Source organism: Lepidochelys kempii, chromosome 5 (genome assembly GCF_965140285.1).
Source record: "Lepidochelys kempii isolate rLepKem1 chromosome 5, rLepKem1.hap1, whole genome shotgun sequence".
Taxonomy (NCBI): Eukaryota; Metazoa; Chordata; order Testudines; family Cheloniidae; genus Lepidochelys; species Lepidochelys kempii.
Window position 1 is genome coordinate 27,826,207 of NC_136384.1, and position 13,158 is coordinate 27,839,364.

The 13,158-nt window shown below is 37.7% G+C and overlaps 1 protein-coding gene across 7 annotated transcripts in view; it reads right to left on the bottom strand.

Annotated features, from left to right (window-relative positions):
- RICTOR (RPTOR independent companion of MTOR complex 2) overlaps nucleotides 1-13,158 on the bottom strand; it is a 189,001-nt gene that overhangs the window by 60,675 nt on the left and 115,168 nt on the right. For all 7 annotated transcript variants that reach the window (XR_012158870.1, XM_073343822.1, XM_073343824.1 and 4 more), the window contains 5 exons: nucleotides 7,197-7,284; nucleotides 5,316-5,406; nucleotides 5,100-5,166; nucleotides 4,918-4,998; nucleotides 3,707-3,807 (listed from right to left, as the gene is read on the bottom strand). Coding sequence is in view for 6 of the 7 variants with exons in the window: in XM_073343822.1 (XP_073199923.1) it covers nucleotides 3,707-3,807; nucleotides 4,918-4,998; nucleotides 5,100-5,166; nucleotides 5,316-5,406; nucleotides 7,197-7,284 (428 nt within the window). In the remaining variant the exon portion in view is untranslated. The remainder of the gene's footprint in view (nucleotides 1-3,706; nucleotides 3,808-4,917; nucleotides 4,999-5,099; nucleotides 5,167-5,315; nucleotides 5,407-7,196; nucleotides 7,285-13,158) is intronic.

Below are 13,158 nucleotides of genomic sequence, written 5' to 3' on the forward strand. Positions count from 1 at the left end.
GTTGGTCTGGCCTCTGATTGATACATGGCTAGATTTACCTCGCTGCACCTTCTCTGTGAGTGACTGCAGTGTAACCTAGAGGAATGAGTCCCCTAGACGGTGGAGGGGGGAAGCAAATGAGTAGAAAACAAATCTGGTCTATTTCTTGTTTTGATCCACTCCATCTATCTTTTACATCTTTGGCTGGCAGCAGACGGTGCAGAAGGCTAGCCATCCTCATCTCTTGCCTGCCCGGCAGAAGATGGTACAATAGGACTGCTAGCAATCCGTATCGTCTGCCTGCTCATCCCAAGATGGTTCAATAGGACTGACTGCAGGACTAAAGAGAATGACCTGGTCAAGTCACTTCTAATATAGTCCCTGCACCCATGTCTGCCCAGGTGCTCCTGGCCGACGTGGCCAGGAGCACCTCAGATATGACGATGACGGCTACCAGTCCTATTGTACCGTCTGCTGCCACAAGGCAATGGGTTGCTGCTGCTGTGTAGCAATGCAGTACCACGTCTGCCAGCACCCAGGAGACATATGGTGATGGTTACCTGAGCGAGCTCCATGCTTGCCGTGGTATGGTGTCTGCACAGGTAACTCAAGAAAAAAGGCGCGAAACGATTGTCTGCTGCTGCTTTCACGGAGGGAGGGAGGGAACGGGGGCCTGACGATATGTACCCAGAACCACCCGCGACAATGTTTTAGCCCCATCAGGCATTGGGATCTCAACCCAGAATTCCAATGGGCAGCGGAGACTGAGGGAACTGTGGGATAGCTACCCACAGTGCAACACTCCGGAAGTCGACGCTTGCCTCGGTACTGTGAAAGCACTCCGTCTAGTTTATGCACTTAATGCACTTAGAGCATTTTCTGTGGTGACACACATACTCGAATATATAAAACCGATTTCTAAAGAAACAACTTCTATAAATTTGACCTAATTTCGTAGTGTAGACATACCCTAAGACTACATTTCTTCAGTAGAGACAGGTAGAGAGAAATGGAGTTAAGTGGCTAAGGACTCCTTCGACCCTTTGAATTATTTTCAGAGGGGCCAAGAAGCAGAAAAATTGTAATCTAAAGAGAAGTCAAACCAGTGTGGAGGGAGGCGTGCCATTTCTACTCTTCAGTTCCTTTCCTCACCCACTGTCCTAACCAAGTGTGAACGTTACCAGTTATTGCTACAGTTCTTCTATTCCTTCCCTGGCATCCACTTAAGTCCAATGTTAACAGATTAAAATTAGAATTTCACCACTTCTTTTAATATGCCAACATTTATATTAAAACCATTTTGTGGATTTTTTTTTTTTTTTTTTTACACTTTCAGCAGAATTTTTAGACATGTAATACTTACACTTTCACAAATGTGTCACCACTAAGACTTTCTATGGCTTTCTTCATACTAACTACTCTCGCAATGCAAAAGAAATACAGGCAGAATTATAACCACATAAAAAAGAATCCCCCCTCACCCCCAATATGTACAACTTAGTTAAGAGTTAACATTCTTGCCAGATTGTACTCAAGCTTTTCAATAACACCTTGGAAATACACCTCTACCCCGATATAACACGGGTTCGCATATAATGCGGTAAAGCTCTGACACGCTGCTCTGAGCAGCGTGTTAAGGGTGCCAGGCCAGGCTTGAGGGGTTGGATAAGGGGCAGAGGGTCTCTGGGGCAGCCACGGGCTTCCCCCCACCCCACCAGGGTCTGGGAGGCAGGAGCTGGGGGGGGCACTTTTGGGGGCCCCACAATCCCAGAGTGCCCTGTGGCATTAGCGGGGGGCTGGGAGCAGCCAGCTCCGCTTCCCTTGGCCCGGCCCCAACCTTGTCACTCGGGGGAGGGATCCCTCCCGCACTCACCAGCAGTGGCGGAAGCGGAGCAGCCCGGCCCCAGCCTGCTCTGCTCCGCTTCCCGCCACAGAGGACCTTTCCCCAACCCCCCTCAGCGACACGGGGCTGGGGCAAGGAAAGCGGAGAGGGCTGCAGCAGGTGAGTGCGGGGGGTGGGTGGTGGCCTTTCCCCAACCTCCCCACAGGCGGGAAGCGGAGTGCTGCGGCTGGGAGGTGGCAGAGTGGAGCGGGCTGGGGCAGCGTTGCCACTGCCGGTGAGCGCGTCAGGGGGCAAGGGGTGTGGATGGGGTTGGAGCAGTCAGGGGACAGGGAGCAGGGGGGTTGGGTAGGGGGTGGGGTCCTGGGGGTGATTAGGGACAGGGGTCTCTGGTGGGGGCGGTCAGGGAACGAGGAACGGGGGGGCCAAAGCAAGTTCGATATAACGCGGTCTCACCTGTGAAGCGGTGAGATTTGTCATCTCCCGAGGACCGTGTTATATGGGGGTAGAGGTGTAGTCACAGAAACCTTTATTATTTTTAGTATTTATGATACCACCTACAACCATCAACATAGCACCAGAAATTTTACAACAGTAGTTTAAAAATAATTCAGTGATTATCATTAAAAGCACAACAGAGAAAGTAAAATATCAAGGAATTTCTTTCCTGGTTTTATCACCACCAGATACAAATTTGAAAAGCCAGATCAAAAATAATACTGAGAATAACCTGAGCCATCGCAAATAATGACAACAATATTTTGCACAATTTACTACAAAATTGTTTAGCTTTGTAGAGGACAATACTTAAGCATACTCAATAAAGTAAAAGCACCTAGAGTTATGGTTAGGCAATTTATAGAAATTTGGAATAAATAAAATTAATCTGACTTCTGCCCCAAATGCAAAAATTCACTCTTCTGAAATTGAACTGCAAAAAAGTGAAATTTCAGTAAAAAATCGTAAACATTTAATTAATTTTCTTCTTTCATATTTACTGTGAGGAATAAATGGCTTTTATAGAAATTTAGTTTTCGTCAGTATTGCTGGTATATAGCTCTCATTTCATTATTGTGACAGTGCCAGACAAAAAACTATGATTGGTGTGTAACTACTAGCAAATACAGTATGTCTGCTCCATCAAATGCAGTGGTAATTGTTTGAAGCTTCTGCTTTGTTTGCACCTCATGTTTAAACAGACCTACAGTATAAGAAACATTTTGAAAATTAGTGGAAGCCTCAAACAAAAGAAGCTGTAGCAGAAGATAGAAGCTATTTCTCTGGGTTTTTTAAATCACAGTCTCTTGGACAGTCCATCTTTCTGAGACTGAGCATTTCTAGTTCCTGAGTTTTCAGACAGAAAGTCTAACATTGCTCTTCAGTTTTCCTATTAATGCTTCATAAATTTGATAAATTACTAATTAATATAGCTAGAGTTAAAGGAGACAAAATTCAGAACACACCTCAAGTAATGTGGTTCATACTGTTGGTTAGATATTAATTTACATTATTATTATTATTAATAATAAGATCTCTTCTTAGTAATATGAACTGCCTCAAAAATAATTCTTTTAATACCTGATGCAAAGTAATTTTGATATGACAAACTTGCTCATATCAAAATCTTTCTTCTAATTCTGTCTTAATTTCAGAATTAATTATGGTCACTATATTGCAACTTGGAACTTATACACTGTACACTGAAACAATATTTACCTGTACTGCATATATGTACTAACCATTAATAACTACAGACATAAATCCAGTAAGGGTCAAAACACATTTATGTATGCACACTTGTTAAAAAACAGCAGTTTTTACTGTAATAAATATATATTGAATATGTTCACACATTCTCAGTATCTTAGTACAACGTAATATGCTTACAGTCTTTTCTCCTTCAGGATATCAAATGATGCTGCCATATTCATTAGCGTTGGTAAGCAGTGCAAGTGATGGCTATGTGAATGAGGAAGGATTGTGTTTGCCTGAAAGAGATACATTTGTTATTAAAAACTTGGTCCAGCTATTCATCAGTATTACACTTTTTTGGCCATATTCCACAAGCAATCAGCACACAAAAATCCCACAGACTTTAACAGAACTTTCCTATGCAAAACAATGATACAATATGGCTCCATTTACTCTTTTCATATAAGACAGCTCTATGTTAGAACACTTTCTTATACATGATTAGAGATTCCTGTTATAATAACCCTTTTTTACTAAAAAGACAACTTTGAAATATACCACATTTGTTAAAAGGCATTTAAAATAGTTCTAGAGACTGCACTTGCCTCTGAAGTCTCCTGTTAACTTGTGGTTTTACAATCAAATTAAACCGTGAAAATGATAATACAAAATGTTGTCAAATGCCCAAAGTCAACAAACTGAAAGATAGCAAAAAATACTCCTTTCAACCATAGTAGTCCATGATGATATTTGTTACAATACTCAGGAAAAAATATGAAACAGAATTGAGAGGTTTTCAGTTGCTAGTGACCCTTTGGAATACTCTCAACATTTGGCTGCCAAAATGTTGTTGCAGATGCCACGACTATGGAAGTGCACAAAAATATTTCTTCAGGTGTTGAAATAAAGATCAAACCCCTATTGTTCGGATGGCAAAGAATTTAATACAGTCAGAATAAATTTTAAAGGCCTACACACAAAAATCTATGTCATAAGAACATTAAGATTCAAAGTCAAGCACCAAAATATCAGAAAATACTAGAATGCAGGGTTGCCTGTCAAACCATAATTTACTCACTCCCCCTTCACACACACACCCCCCACCGCCTGCTCTCGCCATGGCTGTATGCATTATGACAAAGTCTTTAATTACATATTTTTTCCATTGTGCCTTTGCCTCATTCAACACACAGGATGGACCTGCTCTGGGATGAAAAACGTTGCATAATGAAGATTTCTCTGTAGCACTCCTCCCTCCCCCTTTATTTGTTGCAGAAGTTGCAAGGTGTGTAGTGAATGAAACAAAAGACTGCAGGAAGAGAAAAGTTGATCTCATGGTTAAGGCAACCTTAACAATATGTGACACTACCAATCCTATCTATAATGAACAATAAGCCCTGACTTACCATGTGCAAAAGTTCTCCTAACAGGATTGTTGCTCTAACAGACACATGGTCATCACTGCTTGTAATTACCTCAACCAGACCCTTAAAGAAAAGTAAAAATTTACTGAAATAGCTGCATTTAATGTATACATATTTTATTATTATTTTGAGGAAATGATAATTCTAACAAACTCTGTACTTACTTCTAAAAGTCCATTAGTAATAAAAGCTGAAAGCACCAAAGCCAAATAATTATCCATGAGGTCAGGTCTAAAAAAAAAAACAAACAAACCATGCACATAATGTAAAATGTGTAGTTTCTTCTTCTATTTTTATTTCTCATTACAAAAGTTAGAAAACAATACAGCTTGTGTCACAAACACCACAACAATCATCCAGTCTCAGTTACAAAATGCTACCTTGATCTGGCTCGATGGGGTAATATAGTTTTAGATTCAGCTGCTACAAAACCATCAGAAAGTCTCCAACAGTCCTGAAACCGACCTGGATCTAGAGCAAGAAAAATGTGGACACCAGTAATTGTAACATTTAACTTTAAAGGGTCATTTTAATACCTGCAGTTGCATTTATTAGAGTAAATTATTCATTACATTAGCAACAAGTGGTTTTGTTTATTTCTTCTAATCTCAAGTGTAGACCAAAACAGTACAAATATGATTTTCACATTCTTCACTTTAATATAGCACTGAACTTGTTATTAGCAAATATCATAATTTAGATTAACTAAAACTTAATATGAGACACACAAGGTGGCTAAGGTAATATCTTTTACTGGATCAACTGAAAGAGACTTAAAACTTAGAATGTACATTACATGAACACCAGTTCTCAGATTGCAGAGAAGTAGTATTGCTAACTATATGAGTATGATTTGTTCTACTAGACCCTGACTGCTAAACAGTGTTCAGCCCCCATGTTCATACAATAGAATTTTGTAATTTAGATCAAGCTTTAGTCAGCAACTCTGCCCAAGGTTTAACTTGTGAGGCTGGGAAAACTGCACACTACTGCAGGGTGAAAGGGAGAGGCTGTCCTCTGTCCTTCCACCCGGGTGCATACTCCTGCAGTGAAAAACAAAGGAGGGGCTGCTTCTACAGAGTTGCAGGAGAGTGTGGCTTCTACTGACATAAAACTAGCATCACATCTGACGCTGCAGCTTCACACATCCACCTCAAGGGGATTATGGAAAATCTGCAGTACGGATGAGAGTTCCTATATAATAGTAAACATACAATGTTTGTTAATTATGTACTACTAGTAATCAAAGGCAGATATATTGGGTATTTAGAAATTAAACATTAATGATAAGTGCTAAATTTATAAATATTAAAATTAGAACTCTCAATGTATTACTTAATAAAAGCACTTCTATGTTGCTCTGGTAGTTAAGTGCAGTAGCTGGTGTAACAATCACAACATAGGAAAGTGAGTTCTGATGTTTGTAATCTGCCTGGCTGTAGGTAGGGAAGTATATTTGTAAAGGCACTGGAAAGTCTATTTGCTGTGTGGAAAAAATGCAACAGAAAGAAAACTATTAAAAGTTAGATGTTTAGAAAAATCAAAGATTACTTTAAAACACGGTTTTAACAGTCAAAGTGCTAGCTACAGGTTGTCATGGGTAATAATACCTTTAAATAATATTAGCAGCAATGATGCATTTCAGAGGTGATGTTCTTTGAAACGATATAATTAGCCTACTAAAACTTAGCTCACCTAGAATTCTTGTGTATTGCTGACATGTATCCTATCCCTCCAATGCATCTTAGATGAAAAAAGTCTACACAGCAACATTATTATTTAAATTTGACAAATGAATCTAAAAAATTTACTATTTTAATTAGACTCATTTGGAATATGTTTAAGTGAAATGTACCACTGGTAGCAGCAAGGATTCACATTATTAAAGGTGAATTCTCTTATGTAATAGGATATAATCTGACAACATTCCCCACCCTCCCAATAATAGATATCAACTATAGATTTCTGTGACTCTAACTTGAGATAACTCTTTCTCTACAGTCAAAGTATCCTGTTAACCTACAGCAAAACATTTACTGGTGTCCTTTAAGATTAATTGCCCCCCAGTGATATATTTGAAAGTAATCAACAGCTGAAAACAAGCCAATTTTTAAACAAGTATTTTTTAAAAACAAATTAAATGATGAAATTGTCAATATTGACATGATTTACTGTGGCACGGAAAACCCCAAAGGACTCAAATTTTAGAAGAAATAAATAAGTAGGATAACCTGTACTGTGCATTGATTCTTAATACCTACCTACACTCAGAAGTGCTTCTATGAATTCTTCTGTCACAACAGGAAGAGGAAGGCGAAATATATCATAAAGAACCTCAAGTAGACCTCGCTACAAATACAAAAGGAAAATACTTATTTTCACAAGCTATTAGAAACCAGAACTTCACTTTAAAACTAGTAGAAAAAGTCAGTCTTGAAAGTTAGAAAATTATCCAAAATGAAAAATACATTGAAATGTAACTATTTGAAGCAGTTTGAAGCAGACTATCAAGCAGCAAAAACTCAATTTGTCTTGACTTTATTTTTAAACTTTATCTTTATGTTTTTTATGCAAAGGAAGCATATAATGAAACAAAAAAACACATACAAGGAAGAACTAGCATTTAAAGTTCAATGTTCATAATTTGCTAAATCTGTTAAAAAAAATTAAACACCAAAACAAAACAAAAAAATCCTGAACTCAAAAAGGTCATGCAGTGACTAAATAGATAAATAAGTGAGAACACGGTCTACGAATATTAGCATCTAATATGTACTAAACTTCAAAGGTATGCAATATTTTCTTGTGTGACTAGACATCCTCATATTTTTTCCAAGTGTTTCTATTACATAGAGTCATTTTTTTTCCATGAATGCAGGTAGCAGAGAGCTCACTCAGCCAGCCTGCATATGAAGTGGAAATTGCAGATTTTCTAAAAGTAACTTCTGGCCACTAGAATAGTTACTACAAACCATTTCTTAATGTTAACTAATAGTTCCAACTCATCCAGCACTCCTAAAATACACAAGCTTGGAGAAGGGAAAATAGTAACAATGTTTTTGAGAGAACACTGTATATAATATTCCGTAACGTGTTTGAGAGGTTTAGAGGATGTGTGAAACGTTGGTATGGTCTCCAACACTCACTCTGCATTGCTAATCGACCCTTAAAGAGTCTGGAGTCCAGTAGCACCTGTTTAATATCTTGCTCTGGAAGAATAGCAGGGACTTAAAGTATCTTTCACATTAAGCCAGGTATCTTTCCAGATTTCTGTTGAGATAGTAAGGCTATGTTTTTTTCCAATTTTCTTTGAGACTGAGAGGATACTGCAAGGATACTGCAAAACATTAAGCCATCTAGAAGTAATTCCTACACAGTGACTTGTTTCCATATTTCTTAACTTGTTCACCTAGAGGAGAGAGAGTTAAACAGACCAATTGTTTCCTATCAGTGTATAAATCCTTGAGCATAGTCACTGAAAGAAGGAACTGAGAGACAGCAGTGGCTGGTATTTGTTACACATGTAATAGAAAATCAGTTGATCATCTTCAATTTTTGTTAATCCTTTTTCTATCCAAATGGTCTTAAGTATGGAGTTGGCCCTGATCCTGAGGTGCAGGTTATCCTATAGTGATACAGAGGATAAGTAAGATTGGATGCTGTAACGTATTGCAGTATGCCCCACGTAGAAGCAAAGATTGGATTTTTCCTTAAGGGTATGGATAGACTCCAAATGGTATAAGCCACCACTGGATGTGAGCCACCTTATGATACAATGCATTTGGAATGCTGGATAATATAAATACAAATCTGGCAATACCATACCTCCAGTTGCCCAGGATTTCAGGGTCTTGTGACACCCAGGAGGCAATTTTTTATCCCATTTAAACTTCATAATACACCTATTTTTATTTGAACAAAGGGCATGGGAAAGATTTTGAAAGGCAAGAGGCTAATCATATAAGTCAATCCTGGGAAAACATTCATTTTGGCTACTTCCATTCTCCTCAGTAAAGATGACAGGACAAGACACCATCTTGCTACAACCTTGGAAGTTTAACTATATAGTGCATACTTATAGAAACAATTTTCAGAAGATTAGGACAAATCTTAACACATTAGTAAGTGATTTCCATGTATATTTGAAATTGAGAATACTGAAATTGACAAGGGTCTAATCTTTTGGATATACCCATTGCTTGTGATTCATTCCAATTAATGAGAAAACCAGAGATCTCTCCAAAAATGTCAACTACATCAATTATGGCACAGATGAGGATGGATTCTTCAAAAAAGTACAAAAATGTCATCAGCATATAAACTGATTTTGTTCTTCTCAGTTCATATCTTGAATGGCGGAGAACTGATAACATACACAGCAGTGTTTCAAGAGAGATTAAAAAGGAGAGAAGACAGAGGACAACTCTGTTGTCCTATTTTCTAGTTGAAATCCTGGAGAAAAAAATCCATTAGTTGACAAGGGAGAGTTGTATAATACACTAATCCAGTTCAGGAATATTGGACCAAATTCAATTTTTTTTTGTTTATTTATTTATTTTTTTAAAAAGAACAGCCATTGGATAAATCCATTCAACCCTGCCGAAGACCTTCTCAGCATCTAGAGATAATGCTATAGAGGAAATTTCTAATTTATGAGCTTGCTGGATTGAGTAATTTTTCTCCTACTATTACCAGTCAATCTTTCTTTAATGAAACCAGCCTGATGGGATGATGGTGTTCAGTTATGTAGCAAAAATTTTTATAATTATTTTGCAAATCTGTATTCGACAGATATGGGCAGAAGCTGATACAGTTGCAACTGTCTTTGATCTTCTTCAGTATTAAAATAAATAAAGCAGTTGTCATTTCACTAGACATAGCTTCCTTTTTGGACTGTTCCAGGGAAGACCTTTGAAAGAATAGAAGATAACGGAATACAATGTGTTTTGTAATTTACAAATTTACCATGCGTCATCCATTCCTGGAGCTTTGCCAGAATTAATTTTTTTATAGCGTGTTCAATCTCGTGTTGAGAAATCTTTATCAAAAAACAATATTTGTTCTGAAGTTAGGGCATTAAAAGGCAAGTCTTCAACAAAATGATCAAATCTGTTAGTGTCAAACAAACTGGTTGTCTGATTTATATAAAAGCTTGACAGAATTGCTTTAAGTGGTTATTTATATCTATTAGTTCAAAGATGACACTCCCATCTCCTCGTAATACGGAAGAAATATTGTTACCGGATAGTTCCATCTTAAGTCTTCTGGCAAGTAGTTTATCTCCTTTGTCTTCCCCATTCATAAATGTCTTTGTTTGGCCGTCAAGTGTAAATTCAATTTGGCTGGATAAGCATTTATTAGATCTATATTTGGAGCAGATTAGGGAACACAGGAGTTATTCACTATTTGGGTCAGTCTTGTGCATTCTCTCCAAATCGTCTATTTCCTTGGCCAGAGTCTAGTAACTTGAGTCTCTCTCCTTTTGGGAGGTATACTTTCGCATCCACCCAGTAGCTTTGCAGTAGCTTTCAGAGCTTCTCAAAAGATGGTAACTCAGGCAACCGAGTCCTTATTTTCTCATATGAAGTTATAGTTGACTGAATCAACTATGCAATAAATTTTTGCATCTTTTAGTAGCAGAGTATTCAGCTTCCCACCTAGAAGACTTCAGTGAAGTGTAACCAGCATCTATGGTGAATATAATTGGCATATGATACAAAATTAGCATATCAATAGCTACTTCTAGGCATGCTAGAATCAGATAGGAAAGAAAAGTCAATTCTAGGAGTAAGATGAATGTACTATACAGAAATAAGTATAGCCATGCTCCTCGGTTTGTCTCAGTCTCCATATATCTTTTAAATAAAATTCATTAATTAATAATGACGGCTGGCCTATTGTGTTTTGAAGCTGAGTCTTACGTAATTGGATTTGTCCAGATGTCTTTCTAGGATAGTATTTCAATCGCCTCCCTTTAGTACAAGAATATCTTTTATATTACAAAGGATGTTGGCAGTGTCTTTGAAAAAATTAGAACGACCTCCACTTGGATTGTAAAGGCTTCCTAGAATTAACCTTTTTGAGACAAAACCAGGATCATCATTTAAGAAGGATCATCTTCCCTCAGGATCAGACCAACACTGTATAAAATAAGATGGATGTGCTTTTGCTCTTAGAATTCAATGATGAATGATATGCTACACCTTCTTGATTCTTTTGGCATCTATTTGTCAGGCTTGACAAAGGCCTGGCTGGGATGATTTAGTTGAGGATTGGTCCTGCTTTGAGCAGGGGGTTGGACTAGATGACCTCCTAAGGACCCTTCCAATCCTGATATTCTATGATTCTATGATTTCTGCTAGATTAATTTCCTGAAATCAAGCTACTTGGCATTTATTTTAAAATCTGAGGTGTCTCAAGATTTTTAATTATTTTGGAAGATTTATTGAGTCCCCTCATGTTCCGGAATCATACCCTAAGAAAATTCATGGCAAAGTTTTGAAAGATATATTAAGATATACAACTTGACTGTAAAGATATGTATTTCTAGTTAATATTGTTAAACCACATCTCTAAAATATGGTGTGTATTCATACACATTCAATACTGGTTAGTTTTCAAAGAATTTATGCCTTCAATTTGGCCTCTAAGGTTTCAGGTATACAAAAAGATCTATAGTTAAATATCCAAAGAATAAATAGTTGTATTCCAAAGTATATCTGTAACGGGGGCAGCGGAAGACACTTAAAATAAACCACTGTGAGCATGTTCAGATCCCTGATGGCATCTGTTTCATTCTCTCTTCCCCTCCCATGTTATCTAATAATATTCTAATCTTCACTAAATGCAAACACATTTTCTAAGAACATGTATAATAAATATATGCATATACACACATGGAGTCATCACATATAAATTTCCAACTGATTTGGTCAATGAAATACTAATCTGAATAAGTACAAAATATTCATATTCATAATATGAAAATGTCCTGCACAAACTGAGTAACTAGTGTTATTTATGGTTTAGGTTTGAAGTACTTTTCATGTCAGAAATATTGACTGATCCAAAGGACTTGTGGTTAACATAACATGATCTATCAGAGGAAGAACTAGTGAAGAGACTGTCTAGCAGTGCAAGTTGTGATGACTGGGGTTGATAATACTTCCTTGAGTACATGGTGCTATATCCCCCAGCTTAGTGTTAAACTGTACTCCATGCATTGCAGTGTTGTTTGTACTCAGCTCCAAAGGGGGTAAACTGAAGAGTTCAGCCTAACTGCTAGATTATATAGGTGATTATTATTATAGCATATCTACAAGGATACATAAGAAAAATGGATTTTTCAGCATGTGAAAGTATGCTCTTTATGGTGAGCCATTATGGGTTTTTTTTGGTAAAATCTGGCTGCAATATTAAGCATCTTACAAATTTTGCAGGAAGTTTTGCAAAATCTTTTGAAGCCTGCTAAATCCATAGTGAAAGTATATGGGACTTGATGCTGTAGCTGATATTGGTCCCCTGGGATTTGCTTTATGTCACTGAATGCAGTCCTCTTTTTGTTAAGCTCAGCTGAGAAGTCAGGACAAAGAAATCTTGGGCCCTTTGTACATAAGGGTTTTGGCTTTTCTGGCAGCATTCATTAACATTACTTTATCATTGAACTTCAGCAACCTGAAGATAAGTCTGGGCTTGTCAGATTCCAACTTTCTAGCATCAGGAATTCAATCAATCTTTCAATATTTTAGGGAGGGCAACAAGGAGTCCAATTTAAATGTCAGGGAGCAGCTTCTGGAGAAAGCTGATAATATTCTTTTCCTTTAGACCTTCAGCAATACGCAAGATGTGAAGATTGTTTCTTTGAGATCCATTTTCCAAGTAATCTTGTTTTTCTTCCAATTTGTTTAGTCTAAGTTTTAAGGAGGCAGTTTCTTCTTTAATTTTACTCGTTTCAATGGCAGCCTATTGTGGCTCATTTTCCAAGTAACCAATTCTCAATTTTACACCTACTTCTTGAGAGAGGCCACAAATATCTTTTGAGATTAAATCCACTTGGTCCTGAGGAATTCCTTCAGAGCCATGCATCCGATGAAGTGGGTATTCACCCACAAAAGCTTATGCTCCAATACGTCTGTCAGTCTATAAGGTGCCACAGAACTCTCTGATGCTTTTTCAGTGCCAGGATTCCTGAGGTAGGTTCTGCTGTGGCCCTTCTCCCCCAGC